Source organism: Ambystoma mexicanum, chromosome 10 (genome assembly GCF_040938575.1).
Source record: "Ambystoma mexicanum isolate Mex_15411 chromosome 10, UKY_AmexF1_1, whole genome shotgun sequence".
Lineage (NCBI taxonomy): Eukaryota > Metazoa > Chordata > Amphibia > Caudata > Ambystomatidae > Ambystoma > Ambystoma mexicanum.
In genome coordinates, this window is record NC_090932.1 from 197,222,771 (window position 1) to 197,241,611 (window position 18,841).

Here is an 18,841-nt window from a genome sequence, read left to right on the forward strand (position 1 = left end):
GCTGCCGTAAAGTGAATGGTTGTTTCTCTTAAGGGAGGGCCGGGGGTAGCTATGGTTGTTTCTCTGAAGGGGGCATCCAGTGATCTGTGCACTGCTGCGTTTGCCTAAGCTGTTATCTACTGCACCGGGCTCTGGCTCTGTGGCATTTTGCACTGCCTGTGGTTGTGGCTCTCATGGTGAGATGTTGTGTTTTCATAAGGTGGGTCACCCGGGAAGGGGTTGGGCGAGGGGCGAAGGTGTGCGTGCGTAGTCTGCTTTGGAGCACTGTGTACCCGAGCACTCGTCATCCTTACTTCCGTGCGTGGTGTATAGCAAGAAGGCTGGGGCAGGTCCTGTCCTGACGTTGGTCGGTTCTCGAGTCGAGACACACCGACGCAGGTGAGCTGTGAAAACAGAAAAATATGAGGCCGGGAAGCCCAAAAAGAAACACACCAACACAGGTTAGAAAGAAACATACAAGTGCTTTATTTCAAGCTACAGCAGTTACCAAGTCAATTGACAAACGGATAGCTATTTGGCTCTCAGTATAACATAACGAACTTCAACGAGGGTTCGATGTGTTAGTGAGAGACCGCATATTGGAATGTGCCAAGTGCCTTTTATACAATTTGTCCAGCCCTTGGCCAACCCTCTTGCGGGTTAACCATTCTGCGGAATATTTAATTCTGGTTTTAGGGTTCCTTGCCAGGTCAATCCTTTAATATATGCATTTCGATTAGTTTCGCTGATATAAGTAGTACATTTACATATAGGTCAACAGTAGGACAAGGTCTCTGTTCACGACCCCGACAAGTGGCCTGCAGGCATATTAATTATTCAGTTGTACGGAGGTGACAACGGCCAGAATCTTACTCGGAATGTCATTTGGCCTCCATTTTGATGTTCAGGATGACTTCTACATAACAAGAGAACCTAAAATGGCGGTTTAATCCAAGATGGCGGCTTACATTGATTTCTCTAAGGTCAAGACCTTGTCGTGGAGTTTGTTCGCGCATGATGTTTAGACAACTTGGCGTAGGCCAATACACATACAATTATTAAAATAGGAGGCATAATGTTTCTAGTCCGACAAACCCTCCTTTTGGCCTATGCCAAGTGCTAATACCATTTCTAATGTCTTTGTAAATAACTCCATGCATTGTCGCCCATGCACCCTGAATAGTTATCTGTAATATCGATAGCCATTAGGTCGTTCACCAGAACCTCTTGCAACACAAACTCTTTAGATGCTGCATCTGGGGCATACATTTTGTGTCCTATCGTGCTCACCGCCTGAGCGCAACATCCCCCTAGTATTGCACATATACTAGGTAGACCTTGGATACAACAACAAAGGAATAGCAGGATTCCCAAAATAACCAGTATGACAGAAAGCACCTTCCAACCCCAGGATCATAGGGAATCCCAGAACCAAGCACTAATACTCCAATCTCCCACAGGAACATGCACTTCTGAACTAAGGACGTGCAAGTTCTGTATTGCTTTGAAAATTGTCGGTGAGGAATCTGGTAGGAAAACACAACAAGCGGACCCTACTAATTTACATACTCCACCACGTTCTGCCAGAATGACATCTAATGCCATCCGGTTTTGGAGTGCTACCAATCTTATTGCTTTCTGTTCCAGTGTCATATTATAGAGTATATCCGTGGTCCGGTTGGTTCGCTCCAGTACTCTTGCTAGCCCCCTAATATTTTCAGAATTTGCTATCTGTCCCCAAAATGGCACAACTGATTTTGTTATATCTCCCAATATTTGCCCAGGGTATCTCCATTCTCGTCCCGCAGTGGGCGAGCCTTAGAAACTTCCAATTTGCTAGCTATGAATACCCCAGGTAACAGGATTCCTAAATAACAGGTTCCCTGCCAATCCTTGGGCAACCAGGGAAATGCTGTACTACCGCAAACTAAATAGACGGGCCCCCTACATACAGAGGCCTGTTCTCTCCGGTCAAATTTATAATGTTCACACAACCTTCAAAATCTCCCATTGACCGAGTGCCATTTCTTTGTACACAGAAGGGGACTGAATTGGGGCTATGGTTAATGGAGTAAGTAGGAGGCACAGCGTCCTTATTGCCTATCAGAGCCATTTTAAAGGAAATTAGAGTTTGGAAAGGAAGAGACAGTTTATCAGATGGCCTAACAGAAGCAACATTAGGCTTACTTCTATTTGCAAAAAGCGAGCATCCCAGGGGAGTCAACTCACGTTTCTCAAAATTATTTAAATTAGTTCCATTGAAGTTCCCTGAGATGCTGTCATTCCAACGGCCAAAGAATAGTGCTCTAAGAGAGGCATAGCAAGCAGTCGTTAAAGGTAAAGGGTGAATATACCATCCTAGCCCCTTGTTCCCATGTTGCGGTAAATGGGTGCAGATCCAGCAATTACTCTTATTAAAAATGGCATGCGTTGAGTTCATTATCATTAAAGTGTTATTATGGTACTTTCGTCTATGCTGGGAGTCCCTACGTGACAGAGTATGAAGGTGTACAGAGGGAGTCAAAGCAGTAGGTACAATTTCAATTGGCAGAAGAGGCTCTAGAGGATACATTTCTTCAAAGTACCAGAGTCCCACGGCAGTAACTATACAAATTCCAATTACTATTATCACAACACAGCAATACGTTTTCGGGGCCCAGGCACATTGTTCATTGTCCGAGTTGGTCACCCCCTTATTTACAAGTCCAATGCGAGCAGCTGCGGTGGAGGTGGCAGCAGGGGAGTTGCTAGGTCTGGAAAAGACCCGGGGTTACGCTGATGTCGGAACTGTCGGGACTGGGGGCTAGCTAGGCTTTTGGCTGTAGCTCCTGAGATTCTATCCGGGGCTACAACCAAAAGATCAGGGGCTATAGCCCCCTTAGCCCCTTCCTAGCAACGCCCCTGGGTGGCAGGCATCGTAGTTTCTCAATCGACGACCCCAATGTTCGTTGCTGGCAACACTACGGTCGCGCGACTTTAGTCCTTTCCCCAACCCTAGCCAGCAGAATCCCTTTCTTTTCAAAAACTTTCTTTTGCAAGAACAAAACTCTCAATTACTCTTTTCTTTTCCAGATGCAAAGGCAAAACCCATGCCGCAGTTCTATTTTCTTCGTCGAAGGTCGTACCTGGTGATTCCTGGTACTGTTTGATCCGGAAATAAGGTAACGTCACTTCCTGAGGGAAGCAACGTATCAGAGGTGACGGAAGTCGCAGAACTTGAAACAAAGTTTTCCAGAAGTGACCTTTCCAAAGAGTGTGGAGACAAAATGGACTGTTCCCCAAGCTCCACGGGCTCAGAGATTCTCTGACACACAGCGCTATTTGCTACTCCAGGATCTGAGATTGTAGCATCAGCGAGGGGTTCGGCTTCTTCTGTAACGTGTGGCGTCGGGTGAGGAAGTTTCTTGACATGCGTCGCGTGGATCCAATGCTTCTTTCTAGCCACCGGCACTGCTGTCTGGGTGACCAACAGCACCTGGTAGGGTGCCCGCCAGCGAGGCGCGAGGCAGGAAGACCTTTCGTAGTCCTTCACCAGGACACAACTTACAGGCTGAATATTGTGTCCTGGGCCCATAAACTGTACAGGTGAAGCTGATTGAACCTGATGATCAATGAGATACAAATTTTTAGTCAGCTGGTTACAGTAGTCTACAAGTAATACATTTTCAACCTCCCTCAATACTTTAGGCTTCGGAAGACCCCAAATATTAGCAGGTCTCCCCATCACTACCTCAAATGGAGAGAGCCCAGTCTTAGTTTGAGGTGTGGCACGCATGGCTAACAATACAATAGGTAAGGCGTCCGGCCATTTCTGTTTGGTGCCGGCGCATGTTTTAGCAAGCTTATTCTTTAGGATACCGTTGTGTCTCTACCAACCCAGCACTTTGAGGATGTCTAGCCGAGTGAAATCGCTTTTCAATGTGTAACGCTGTGCATATCTACAAAATTACTGCTGCAACAAAATGGGGACCGTTGTCCGACCAAATTACTCTTGGCAGCCCAAAATCGTGGAAAGAATTCCTTTACCATTGTCTTCGCAGTGGTCATGGCAGTAGCATCCTTAAGGGGAAAGCCTCAACCCATTTACTAAAAGCACAAATGATCACAAGGACATATTTTAGATTGTTACACCGTTCCATCTCAATAAAATCAAAGTGGATGACCTCGAAGGGAACAGAAGGAGGCCCAAAACTACCCCTTGGAGTTACTGTCCCCTTTCCCACCTGTCCCCTTTCCCACATTGTGCTGTAAGCATATCATGCAATTTTGCACATAGCGCTGCACGATCTTCAAAATTTTATCATTTACCCAGACTTGTTCTAACATTTTCGTGATCTGCTGAGCACACACATGCGTAGGACCGTGTGCCATCATAACCATTGCCAGCACATATGAATCGGGGAGCAACCATTTCCCTTCAGATGTATCCACCCAACACCCATCTTCATCTCTTTTCCCCATCCCTTTGGCCCACTTTTTAGACTCTTCTATCGTGGCATCAGCTTGGATATCTCGTACAGACCCAATACCCTCATCCATTACATAGGCATTTTTTGTTTCTCTTAGAGCATACATGTCTGCGCTAAGGTCTGTGGCCGTGTGCCTGGCTATCTGGTCAGCAAAAGCGTTTCCTTTTCCCACATCTATGACCTTACGATGCGCTGCACGTTTCATGATCGCTAACTGACTAGGGGGCACGAGTGCCAAGAGCAATTGCACTATCAGGGGGCCATGCTGAATCTTGGTCCCATGTGAGGTTAGGAACCCTCTTTCCGACCAGAGCCTCCCAAAGTTGTGAGCCACCCCAAAGGCGTACTGGCTATCAGTATATATGTTTACTGTATGCCCTCCGGAGAGTTCACAAGCTCGGGTCAACGCTATAATCTCTGCGGCCTGCGCAGAGTTATGCGGAATTCTTAGTTTCAACAACCGTACTCAATGTAGTAACTGCATAGGCAGCTGTAGATGTACCATCCGGGAGTTTGAAGCAGGAGCCATCACAAAACAGCTCCCCTTCCGCTTTTCCCAAAGGAGTATGTATAAGGTCTATCCTGCCCTTTGTTTCCTGTTCAGTAGTATACAGGCAGTCATGTGATTCTTTGTCACCGCAAACAGTATTTTGCGGGAAAGGTAGGAGTTCAGCCGGATTAAGAACACAACACCTCTTAATTTGAATGAGGGGCAAACAAAGTTAATTCATACCTCATCAGCCGTGCAGAGGTGAGGTGTTGTTTGGGTTTTATTCAATAGGACATCTACAGAGTGAGGTACCATCAGGGTTAAATCATGGCCTAGGACCATTCCCTCACTCTGTTTTACAGACGCGGAAGCAGCAGCGACAGCTCGCAAACATCTTGGCAAAGCGCATGCGACAGGATCAAGGGCGGAAGAGAAGTAGCGGCACAGTCTATTCTTCCCTCCGTGTTCCTGTGTTAACATAGCCAAAGCACATCCATCACATTCATGCACAAACACAAAGGCCTTATTGTAATTTGGAGTACCCAGAACCGGTGCAGAGCATAACGTGGCTTTGAGAAGCTCAAATGATCGTTGATGTTCCGACTTCCATGGCAGCAGCGAAGAAATGCCCTTCTTCGTCAAGGCCAACATCGGTTTTATCACTAGTGAGAAGTTCGGGATCCACAGCCTACAGTAAGAAGCCATACCTATTAAGGCTCTGACTCCCTTCTGTGTATTTGGAACAGACATGCTAGAAATGTGTTTTATTCTTCAGGTGTCAATCTTCTCCCCTCCTTTGACAGGAGATAGCCTAAATAGGCGACCTCCTGACAACAATATTGAAATTTCTTAAGCGAAGCTTTGACCATGTTCAGCCAAATGAATAAGCAACAATACAGGGCCTTCTTTACAAGCACTTTCAGAATCTGCAGCTGCAAGATGCAGTCATCTACATACTGAAGCAGTGTACAAGTAGATGGCAATTCAAGGGTGTCAAGCTGCTCTTTCAAAGCCCTACTATAAATGCTTGGACTTTCAGTATAACCTTGAGGTGCATGAGTAAATGTGAACGAACGTCCCCCCAAGGTGAACGCAAACAAATATCTACTATCCTTGTGTATAGGAATACTGAAGAAAGCATTCTTCAAATCCACAACACTAAAGTGAGTAGCTGTAGCAGGGATCATAGTTAGTATCGTTGTCACATCAGGCACAATTGGAAATTGTGGGGCGACAACTTTATTAATAGCGCGTAGATCAATTATGAAACGGAATGGGATTGCATTGTCGCCTTTCTTGTACACGGGTAAAATCGGGCTGTTACATAAACTACCTGCAATCTCTTCGATCACTCCCCGATGCACAAAATCGGAGACCATGCACTTCAAAGCACGCTCGCCCTCAACTGATATTTTATATTGCGGAATGCGTGGTACTTTAACTCCATGTTTCAAAACTATTTTAACGGGTTCAACCTGTAGTACCCCGACATCATTGTTGTCAACCGCCCACAAACATTCCGGGACAACGCTAAACTCAGGAGGCAATGGTCGAGTCAAAAACTGAGAACTGGGAAGTTGTGTGGTGAAACCGTCAGTCGCACTCCGTCAGAGGAACAATGAATTACTGCATTCAGTTTCTTCAACAGATTTAACGCCAGCAAATTCTCTCCACAGTTTGAAGTCGGGGGGAAGGGACAGTGGTCCGTGAAGGGACCCAAAGAAACAGGCACCGGCGAAGAAACCGGACAAGCAACTGGTATGCCAGGAAACCCTACAGAAACATTAGCTTGCCCTGACAGTGGAATGTTTGGAACCCGAGAATGATCAATGGAGCACTTCTGTGCTCCAGTGTCTATCAAAAACTGATGTTTCCTATTCCCCACTAACAATTCAACGTAGGGACCTTTTTTGACTAACGGGAATAGGTGAAGGTTCCAAACCCTGCTTCGGGCAATCCTAACGAAATAAAATGTCATCGGAAGGAAGCTCTTCAGAAAGGTAGGCAGCAGAAGGGTGATCAAATATGTTTCTCGTGTCCACACTTGAAGTCTGATTATCCCGTGAAAAAGGTTGCTGAGGATCTTGTGAGAACTGACCTCTATCAGGGCCCCCCACTCTCGAGGTCGTCTACCCATACTCCCAAATGTGGTGTTTGACCTCTGTCGAAGGACTGGGCACTGTGCACACCAATGACCTTCCTGGCGGCAATGGGCACATTGATTAATATTCACAGGACCCAAGGGAACGTTCCCTTTCAGAACATACTGACCTCTGGTCTGTGAATTACCTCCTCTGGGATTTCTAACAATTTACTGTAACAATACTTTAGTCTTCAAATCTCCTTTCCTCTTCTCTATTCTCTCTTTCATTATTAACACGGTTCTCATAATACTGAGCCATGTGCAAAACTTCATATTGGGATTTCGCCTGCCAAGCGCTCTCAGAGGACATAATCTGTGACTGGATGTCGGGCAGCAATCCACGTACAAATTTGTCCACAAACAACCTTTTCCCAGACTCTGTGCCGAAGTCCTGTCCACTGAAGTCAGAGAATATCTGTTCGAATCGATTAAAGAATTCGGCGGCACCTTCAGATTTTCCTTGAACACAGGCCGTAAGCTTGTCCCAAATAATTCTTTTCTCAGGAATTATGGTTTTCAATTTTGTGACAATTCTATCAGGCAAAGTGAGTATTACCTGAGGAGGTTTCTCACCAGCTGGTCTTTCCCCATCAAACCTAGTTATGTTAGCCCACGTATCTCCCAACCCTGGCACATCGTCTGTTGTCCGAACCTGCTTCCATAAATCTACGGGCAGGAGTACAGGGAATAGCAAGTCAATATCACTTAGGGTGAACACAGCAGATTGTAAAACGGACTCTATCTCTGTAGAATCCTGTCGGATTTTTCCTAATATCGGGAATTGATTGTCTAATAGTGTTCACTTCCTGTCGCAAAAATGGAACGTGAACAAATTGCGATACATAATGTGCAGGGATGTCCACAGCGGGTGCACCTGTCCCAATGTTAGCGGGAATCTCAACCTTTGGGACAAATGTCGGAGGAACCTCTCTCATTGGCAACTGAGATATAGGTAATTCCGATTGCTTACTAAGCAACAGAGCCAGGTCGAGCGCTAAGGCAGCCGAAGAAGTGTCGGGCGAAAAAGCCCTCTTACAAATACCCAATAACTCTATAGGACAACTAACCTTCTTCCTTACACATTCATCCTGCAGGTACTGTACCATTACCTGAATCACCTTCCTCTGCATTTCTACTGTATACTGACTATACGTGTCATATACTTCATCCGGCGGTATCGATGAATCCGAGATCCATCGAATTGCATCTTTGGTACAAATTCGTACTTCCTCAGATGCCGATTTACGACACGGAAGGAACAGTTTCTGTACATACATACTGTCGTCTTCACCATCCTGATCCCGTAATCTTTCTAAGTCCCTCCTATACTCAAATAACCTCTCAACATGACCATGTACTTTCTCCTCAGTCTCCCTCGAAAGCGCTAAAGTATTTAGATCCCTCAACCCTTGTGGGAGATCCGTATTGTGTAATCTACCCCACATTACACATAAATGAGTCCCCAAACCTTCAATAAAAACATTTTTCTCGGGAAAATTGCCCATATTTGATGATGTGGAGAAAAGTCAGCTTGATCACCTCTCTCCATACAATGCTTAGCCCATGCAAATAATTCCTGTTTCTTTTCTGCAGAGACAGTATTTCGAGTAACAATCTTTGACCCCGCACCCTGATCAACTTCAGTCAGTACAGAACCACTCGGGAGCAGAGGTGCGGGCAAATTCAATGGAGGTGCGACTATCGGCGCAAGGGGAAGGGGTGGTAGAGTAGGTGGCGGAACAACAACTAGAGGAATAGGAACAATAGGTTGTACAGGGGGAACAGGAATAACAGCAGGAATAACAGCAGGAATGGGCAGAGCACCAGGGAGAGGATCATACGGAGGTGGCGCAGAGGCACCAGGCCTGCATTCGTTTAACAATTTATCAATAAATTCTTCGGAAACATGAAAATCTTTAGAGGGATAGATTTTTCTGGATACAGAGTGAGAAAGCCCTATACATATTCTTGACTGACTCTGAATGTTTTTCCTTATCATATAACAACGCCTTTTCGGCATTCGTTTTGACGGCGTGCATGTTTATCCCTACTTTTAAGCTGCTGCAAAGCTTCTTTTTTCCAATTCTGCAAAACATCAAATGCTGCAGGTCTGGCCTTCTTTAGCAAGACCGATTCTAGGTATTCAGTACGGGGGATCTCAAAACTACCATTGATTGGCCACTGAAATTCGGAGGCATGTCTGGTTTGTCTGTGCCAAATATCATTAAATACTATACTTTCAATGCCATGCTTACAGTACATGGTACACGCCGGCGACCCCTCCTGTGGTGCCGGGTGGTTAAATTCCAAAGATTGTCTATCGCTGCGGAACAGAGCCCTAAAGCAGCTAGACAATTTCCCAGGCATTTCACAAAAAATTGGTGTTACCTGGTCAATAATTGTGTCTGCAGATACAATGCACCAAATTCAAATTGTCAGGGTTAAGAGTCGGGTCACGACTACACCTGACCAAACCTAAGGAGGACCGTACGGTTTACCAAAGAACTTGCCTAACAAATTTTACATTGTGCTTGGTGGTTTCGACAAATCTGCCCGCCTCAAAAATGGACCCTCGTCAAGATGCTGTGTCAGACCACACGACTATCGTCCAAGGATCGGATCGTGCAGCGCTGCCGAGGTATTGCGTCTCGTTCGGTCGGGCCCGCAGTATCACACCGTCCGATCCCGGTTCGATAGTCTGCGTCAATCCTTCAATGATCCAGCATCAATCTTGAGGCTCCCTATTCGGGCGCCAACTGTGAAAACAGAAAAATATGAGGCCGGGAAGCCCAAAAAGAAACGCACCAACACAAGTTACAAAGAAACATACAAGTGCTTTATTTCAAGCTACAGCAGTTACCAAGTCAATTGACAAACTGATAGCTATTCGGCTCTCAGTATAACATAACGAACTTCAACGAGGGTTCGATGTGTTAGTGAGAGACCGCATATTGGAATACCTGGACCTTTTATACAATTTGTCCAGCCCTTGGCCAACTCTCTTGCGGGTTAACCATTCTGCGAAATAATTAATTCTGGTTTTAGGGTTCCTTGCCAGGTCAATCCTTTAATATATGCATTTCGATTAGTTTCGCTGATTTTACATATAGGTCAACAGTAGGACAAGGTCTCTGTTCACGACCCCGACAAGTGGTCTGCAGGCATATTAATGATTCAGTTGTACGGAGGTCACAACGGCCTGAATCTTACTCAGAATGTCATTTGGCCTCCATTTTGATGTTCAGGGTGACTTCTACATAAGAGAACCTAAAATGGCGGTTTAATTCAAGATGGCGGCTTACATTGATTTCTCTAAGATCAAGACCTTGTCGTGGAGTTTGTTCGCGCATGATGTTTAGACAACTTGGTGTAGGCCAATACACATACAATTATTACAATAGGAGGCATAATATTGTTTCTAGTCCGAAAGAGCGAGGAGGTGCCGAGTCCAATGACCTAAATTGTTGTTGTACAGACTACTGGTCACTTAATGAAATGCAATGTTCGTTCTCTCTCTGGATCTGGCTGCTGCCAAGCTCATGGCCAGCCAGAAAGGGCAAAAGGTGAGGGGGCAGCGACTTCGCCTCCGAGGCTCAGCCTCTGCCGATCTGCGACACCGGTGGGCGGCCTCCCTCCTGACCTGTTATTTTTTTTATTTTTTTTTTGGGTCTGTGGTCTCGCAGACTGCTGCCAAGTGGGAACCTTACTTTAAAATGCATATAGTCCATCACAGTTAGTAACCTTGTCACTTACTGTTTTGGCGATTTAGAACTTTCTGCATGGTCACTGAAAATGAATGTATCTGGCCATCGGGCTGTTCTAGAGTCACCCAGCAGACTATGCCTGAGATGCACACAAAGAAACGTACCCGAAGCACTGATTTGAATATACCTGAGAAAATGAGCACCCCTAGGAACTGTGCTTGACACCCAGTGTGGGGTAGGTGGGGTCGGGTACGTAGGAGGGGAGAGGGCTGCAGCTAGAATGCACCCTATGGGCCCTAGGCAGCAGTGCCTGTGACACCCAGTTGGGTTTGCCTGAGACATACATGGGACTGTGACGGTGACTGTACCCAGACTACACAGCAGCATATGAAATGCCCCAGAAAACACAGAGAATAGTAGCCGGACCACCCGGAAGTGCACCCGCGACTCAGGGGGTTGTGTCGCAGCAGGGAGATCCGATCACTGAGGGAACCTTTTACGCATGCAGCTGAAAATCAAACGACGATTCATTTTATTCCTCATAAAACGTTTACATTTTAGAAGTAGAAGTAACAGTGCACTTGAGTGCAGAATGCATCATTCCCGGCAGATAAACTGGAGGGGACAGCTAAAGCTGCTATAAAATGTGATATAAGTAAAGAGCCAGTTGCCAGTGTCTCAGTATTCCGGAGTGTTTGACCGCTGAACACCACTGAAAAGTGTGACCCCGGGGTCACTGCCACTCACCTGCCCACACGTGTGACTAGCACCTCAACCCTCAATGAATTGCTTCAGATAGAGGGAGCCTCAGTTCTGTTCTTAAAATCCCAGGAGGACCCCTCGGGTACTTACATGTGGACGTGGTTGAAGAAAGGCATTGCGCCGAGTTTGTCCAGGGCGAGGTTTACTATTAACCTGCAGTCTACAGATCACTTAATGCAGATCCCGTCAGCGGATACCACCCACAGACTGCGAGCACCTCTGCCATGCGCCGAGGAATGCAAGAGGAGGATGAAACAAATACCTGCCCCCTATGAGAGCTTCTAGCTGCCTTATACCCCGAAATCGCCATCTGTTCCATGACAAAGTCACCACTTGCACCCAAAGCCACCACCTGTTCCTCCTGTTCCTCAGGGCTACTAGCTTTCAAACAGAGCATCCATGTGCCCCCTCCATAGCCAGATGTACCACCTAGTCACCAAATACCCCTCAAACATCTGCCCTCAGAGCTGCTTTCCAGGCTCGGACTAGCCTATATGGCAATGCCCGAATTGCAGGTCCAACATACTATTGGTCAAAATGGGATAGTATTTTAGCCAGGGTGGGCCACTTTGATTAGTTCAGTATGCGACTAGTAGTTTTGAATTGTTACTGAAAGCGTATCCTTTAAAATGCAGAATTTGCAACATATTTTATCAAACAATTATTTATTGCTCACAGTGCATGGCAAAAGGAATGCATTGCTATTTGCAACTGTGGCCCACTTTTTCATTGGTGCCAGGGCACGTTTTATGCCGCAGATCCTGCTGCTGACTGCCACCTGCCCCCAAACTTGCCACCTGTAGCAGCTACTAATGACCTTCCTGGAGAATAGTTGGACTCTCTGCACCACCACTTTACTTGCACCTCCAGGGCCTTCATCAACCATCCAAGCCACCAGATGACCCTTGGAAGCCTCCTGCCCCCAAGAGAAACCTGAGCCTCTCCCTTCCCAAGTTACACCTGACAATTTCCGTGCCCTTCCCAGCTACAACTAACTTTCGGCCCACCACCTACCAGCTGTAAACACCACCTGCCAAGAACAACCCCAGAGTCACTCCCTTCCACGTTTGAGTCACTGATTGTCTTCCAAAATTGCTGTACAACTCCAAGAGGTACAATTACTGTCCGCACCTGAAAGTCACTTCCGGCCCAAGGCACCACTGCCTACGCCTCTCAAAGCTCGTCGTCCAAGTCAGCGTCTCTACCAAGGCACTCCATCCAATACCCCCAGAAGAGGCATGGCCCATGTGTATATGTAGAATGCCCAGTGCCCTGGAGCAGGTAGCTCCAAATGGAAAACCAGTTTGAAAGTGCTTGTAGGAAATCCACCAAAATTTAGAGCAGCTGCGAGCTAGTCTAAAATATGGAATGATGAGGACGGTTGGTTCAGAACGGTTAGGATCTGAAGTGGAGTGGGGGTCGGAGGGCGCCAATCTGACAGTTTGCCTAGGGTGGCAAAATTCCTTGCACCGGCCCTGGTGAAAAGCTACTGGTGACTGTCTTTACTGCAGCATTTAGCTGATTAGGACCTGGCCTCCCCATACCCTATAATACCGTTCATCCTTTTGAAAGTTTATGAAACTGGTACCACTGTAAATGGAGATTTTATCCTTTTAGCACACTTTAATGCATCTGGGAGGGACACGCGCACCCATGATTTTGTTTACCTGAAAGTAATGGGTGTCTAACGATGTCTAGTTGATGCGATAGAAGGGCTTACTGCATATAATTGTATCCCCCCTGCAGATGCCGTCCTCCTGAAACGTCTACACCAGGCGGGGTGGAAGTCTCCAGGACACGTTGCATTGCATCCTGTGGCCCCGCCACTAGGCACCATCGGGTAAGATGGGGAAGGAGATACATGGTTGGGGGAGGAGGAGTGGAGGGATGGTGGGAGATTATCCAACTTTGTTACTGAAACCACCCGGTGCCAGGGATGTCATTTCACCAAAATGGCTGGGGTAGCGGAAGTGACATCACACGACCCTTCACCTCTGACATCAAAGGAAGTGATGTAATTTGACCCCAACCTGAATGACAACATGGGAAGCAATGGGACATGACCTTTCACTCCTTGACAAAACTGGAAGTGACATCACATAGCATTAAGTGCGAATAATATGGTTACGATATCGCTATTTATTTTTTTATTTTTTACATTTGTAAAGCGCACTGCAGCCCTGAGGCATAGAGGCGCTGATAAGTGGTGCTTAAGAAGGCTTGATTAAGGGTTACAAAAAAGCCACCCCAGAGGAGATCTTAGAGTATACAAACAGAGTTACAGATACATAGGTCCAAGGTAGCGAAACAGAGAACAGGCACATTAATTGAAGAGACTAGTCTTGATGGCCTTGCGAAAGGCCGTGTGAGAGTCGAGTCGTCTGATGTGCGGTGGAAGGGAGTTCCAGAGGGTGGATGCCATCGTGGGAAAGCTTGTGCCACCAGCACGTACTCGGCGGGTTTTTGGCACAGTTAGTAAATTGGAGTAGGCCACTCTGGAGGGCCTGGAAGCACAAGGTTTAGAAAATCTCTGGGCGAGATATATGGGGGCCAGATCGTGAAGACATTTGTGCGTGAGGGCAAGGGTTTTGAACAGGATTCTTTCCTTGACTGGGAGCCAATGGACCTGACGCCTGAGGTCAGAGATGTGGTCCCTGCGTGATAGTCCAGTGGCGGCCCTTAGGGCATTGTTTTGGACTAGTTGGAGTTTCGCTAGGTTTTTTCCAGACGTACCTATTAGAAGGGCGTTGCAGTAGTCCACTCTTGAGCCAATGATTGCCCTGGCGATAGTTAGGCAATTCTGTTGGGAGAGGTACGGTCTGATTGCGTTGAGCAGTTTGGAGTAGTAGGCTGAGGAGGATGCAATGGCATTGACCTGCCTGTTCATGTTCAGGTTCGAGTCCAGGTAGACACCCAAGGTCTTGACTGTTTGGGATACAGGGATATGAATGTTATCTATGGTGAAGGAGTTGTATTGCTTGTCCAGCTTGCCCAGGGTGGACGGGGAGCCAATCAGCAGAAGCTCGGTTTTCTCACTGTTGAGGCATAACCAGTTTTCTGCCATCCAGGATTGGATGGTGGTGTAAATGGAGTTGAGCGTGTTCAGGTCAGACAGGTAGTCCCCAGAGAGGGGGATAAGCACCTGAGTGTCATCAGCATAGTTAGTGTATGAGATGCCCAGGGCGTCTAGGATCTTGAACAGCGGCCTCGTGAAGAGGTTGTAGAGGGTAGGGGCGATGCATGATCCCTGAGGGACGCCACATTGGATGATGCTCGGGTCAGCGCAGGAGGAGTCGGAGAAGACCTTCATTGCTCTGTCCTGCAGGAAGGAGGTTATCCAGTTGCAGGCAGTCGGGGAGAAATTGGCTGCGGTGGCAAGATGGTGGCATAGGGTCTTGTGATCCACCAAGTCGAATGCAGCTGATAATGCGATATACATTTCATACAAGAATGGATCGCCATATGCATCAAGATCAGTGTGTATAGGCCCTTATTAGCATATTACTGTGAATGCAAGCAGACATCCAAGGCCAAATGATGATTTGTTATTAATTTGCACTTCTGCTTAAGCGCTTTCGTTTATTTAGAACAAATATGCATACAATATCACCCAACCTGTGTTGGTGCTCATTTAGGAACCGACGCAGGCTGAAAGGCTGAGTTGTCCTGGCTGGATTAGAACCTGCAGATCTCACACACTGCAGCAGTAAGCGCTCAACCCACTGAGCTATTTTATCGGCTATAGAAAAATGTGCAATGACATGTCCAAATGTTCAGTCACAAAGCAAATTACTCTCTGTAGTCGATACCATTAAACTGTTAACTGAGATGTAACAGCAGGTCAGTTAATCTGCAGGTCTGGTGCAAAGTTTCTACCATGCCAAGCCTGCGTGGATCTACTTTACAGGCTTCAGATATTTGCAAAATACATACTATTGGGAGGGTTCATAACTGTGTTTTAAAGAATTTATAGTAGCACAGCGAAAGAAGCACACTTGCGCGGCATCCCGTACTCTGGGCACTTAACCTCATACATGCAAACAAACATCCTGAAAAGCATGCCATGGAGATGGGAAAGAATAACACATTACAATAAAGCATTAATTGTGGCACAATTAAACCAAGGGCAAATTTAATGTGCTATGGTCAAACATTTCTACAGTGTTCACAAGATTTTAGGCACAAGGATTTTGCCATGTGACCGAGGACACTGAGATGGAATGTCTTGGGATGATGGTGATAGTCAACAGCAGAAAAAACCTCTGCAGCAATTCCGCCGATATCGGCCTCCTCTTATCCATGTCCCTCTTACTTTCCCTTGCCCATCCTTCCAACATCCTACTCGCCATTTCCCCCCTTCTCGGCTGAAAACCCCAAAACCACTTCCCGTAAAAAGCAATTTCCGCTAACTTCCCCGCTATAGTCGCTCTTGACCAGCCCCTGTCCATACACCTCAGGAGGAAATTCACAACATCGTCCCTCCTCCTCTCTTCCGCATCCCATGTTCCTTTCCAACTACGCGCTCCCCCCCCAATAAAATCGTCCCATGCCCTCCTGTACGCCTCCTTAGACGCCCCACCAATGAACCCTCCACCAAAGCCAGCGCTCTCATCTTCCTATCTTCCACAGCTCTTCGGGAATCTGCTGCCCCTCCTGATCCGCCTCTGGAGCCAATCCATGGAATCTCTGCCATTGAAAACGAGATAATGCATCAGTGATGCCATTATCCTTCCCCGGCACATGTGTTGCCTTAAACACCACATTCAGTTCCATGCATCTCAGCACAAACTCTCTCATGGGTCTTGCCACCCTCTGATCCTTTGCTGACTGCCTGTTTACCACGTGGACCACACATTCATTGTCCACATTGAAATTCACTTTCCTATCCCGCAAATCCTTCCCCCACAGCTCCAATGCCACCAATAGTGGGAAAAACTCAAGGAATGCTATACTCCTTCCCTCCTTCAACCACAGTTCAGGCCATTTCTCCGCACACCATTCCCCCCCCCCCCCCCAAAACACTCCGAAACCCCTCGCTCCTGCCGCGTCCGAAAATATCTGTACCTCCCATTTCACCGGGTCCCCCTGCAACCACATTGACACCCCATTAAATTTCTCCAAAAAACGCAGCCAGATTCTGCAGTCCTCCCGCACTGACCCCGATACTCTTATCCGGTGATGTGGGCACTTTGCTCCCGTCATAGCCCTCGCCATGTTCCTACAAAACGTCCTCCCTGGGGCTACCACCTTACATGCAACATTCAGATGCCCTACGAATCTCTGCATGTCAACCAGCGTCATTTTCTTGGCCCCCACTGCCTTTTCCAGCAACACCACCAGTTTGCTCACCTTGTCATGCGGCAAGCGTGAGGTCATAGCCACTGAATCCAGTTCAATTCCCAAAAATGTCAACACCACTGCAGGCCCTTCTGTTTTGTCTTCCATTAGCTCCCCCAACTCCTCCATTAGCTCCTGGAACAACTTTAGCATCCCTCTGCACTCACCCTCTCTATCTGCCCCGCTAATGAACAGAAAATCGTCCAAATAGTGCAGCACACTCTCCCAACCCGATTTAAATGAAAAAACCCACTGCAGGAATGAGCTGAAACGTTCAAACAGCGCACAGGAAATTGCGCACCCCATTGGCAAGGCTTTGTCTATGTATATGCGATCCTCAAACTGCAAACCTAGCAACCAAAAATCCCCTGGGTGCACCGGCAATAACCTGAATGCCGCTTTGATGTCACACTTGGCCATGAAGGGCCCCCGCCCTTCTTTCCTCACCAGCTCCACTGCCTGGTCAACACTTGCATATACAACCCCACATTCTTCCGGGGCAATGAAATCATTCACCGACACGCCCTCCGGCCAAGACAAATGGTGTATTAACCGAAACTCCCCCGGAGCTTTCTTGGGCACCACCCCCAATGGGGATATTACTAGGTCACCCGGCAGGTCATCAAATGGCCCCACGATCCTTCCCGCCGCTATTTCTTTGCTCAATTTTTACCTTACCACTTCCACAATATCTTTGGCCGACTTCAGATTTTCAGCCCACCGGCGCACCCTTGGGCCCTGAAACCCCAATCTGAAACCTTGACTGAACCCTTCACTTAAAATCATCGCCCCAACCCTGTCCGGATAAAATTGCAACCATTTTTGCAGAACCCCCACCTTAATTGGCGTAAAGGCTTTTCCCCACAACCCCTCTGCCCGCACCTCTCCTCCTCCCCCTGTCTCCCTGTTGGAAGCACTGCGTAAGCGGGTGTTTTCCACCACACTTGCTGCACTCGTGCCTGAACCTACACGGGGTCCTAGTGCAGCCGTCCTTGTTGAACGCCCAACATGCCGCTGAGGACTGCCCTCTGCCCCTCCCCCCCGCCCCTTCCTGGGCGGGGCGAACAAGAAAGGGCCGGAAGGGCACCGGCAGCCCACTTGCTGTGTGCAGTGTCAGGGCAGGCCTCGCTGGAGCCATCCATTGCAGCCAAAGATCCATGTCTATCTCCCCCAAGACCGCTTGATTGTCCTCCGCCATTCTCGCTCTGAATTCCTCGTCATACCTCACCCACGCAAAACCCCCAAAACTCGTGAAAGCCTTCCTAATTACGTCCATATATTTAAGTAGGGCCACACAACGCTCAGAATATTTTTCACAATAAACACTGGCGTAAATGATAAATGCTGACGTCCAATTCTCAATGGTCACCGGTACCCTTGGTCGCGCAGCCAGTTCCCTCTCTTCTTTAGACCCCTCCTTAGCTCTCACTTCCCTATGGAGCAATTTAAAAACATCTACAAATTCCCCCACCTGGATCTTTTCCCTGGTCGCCACCATCAAGTTCACCCTCAACGGTTTTGTTATCCCCATGTATGGCAATTTTTTCTCCTTTCCTTTCATTTCAACCTCCTTTTCTTTTCCCCCTTGCACCTCGAGCCCCAATGCTCTACCACCTTGTCCGTCTGAATCTCCACTGAGCAAATGCTCCTTTCAACCCCCAAGGCTCCAATGGCCTGCACACCAACTTCTTTGCACAGCCCTTACAAACCCGACCCTTCGTTTCCCGTCCCCCCTCTTGGGACCCCTCTCTGCCATGCAGATGACCAATCCCATTCCTGCTCAACTCTTTCTGCACCCGCCGTCTGCTGCCTTGCGTCCACACCAATGCTCCTCCTCTCATTCCTTATCGGGCTCCTACTGCGGGGACAAAACATGTCAGCAGACTCACGCAGCCAACCTTTCCCCCTCCCACTTGCCCCCTGACCCCCCCTGCACCTGTCTTTCCATATCCCAAGC

General features: G+C 47.5%; 1 protein-coding gene across 2 annotated transcripts in view; it reads left to right on the plus strand.

Moving 5' to 3' along the window:
* LOC138493150 (uncharacterized) overlaps positions 1-18,841 on the plus strand; it is a 311,298-nt gene that overhangs the window by 212,111 nt on the left and 80,346 nt on the right. For both annotated transcript variants that reach the window (XM_069620334.1, XM_069620335.1), the window contains exon 6: positions 13,294-13,387. In XM_069620334.1, coding sequence (XP_069476435.1) covers positions 13,294-13,387 — 94 coding nt within the window. The remainder of the gene's footprint in view (positions 1-13,293; positions 13,388-18,841) is intronic.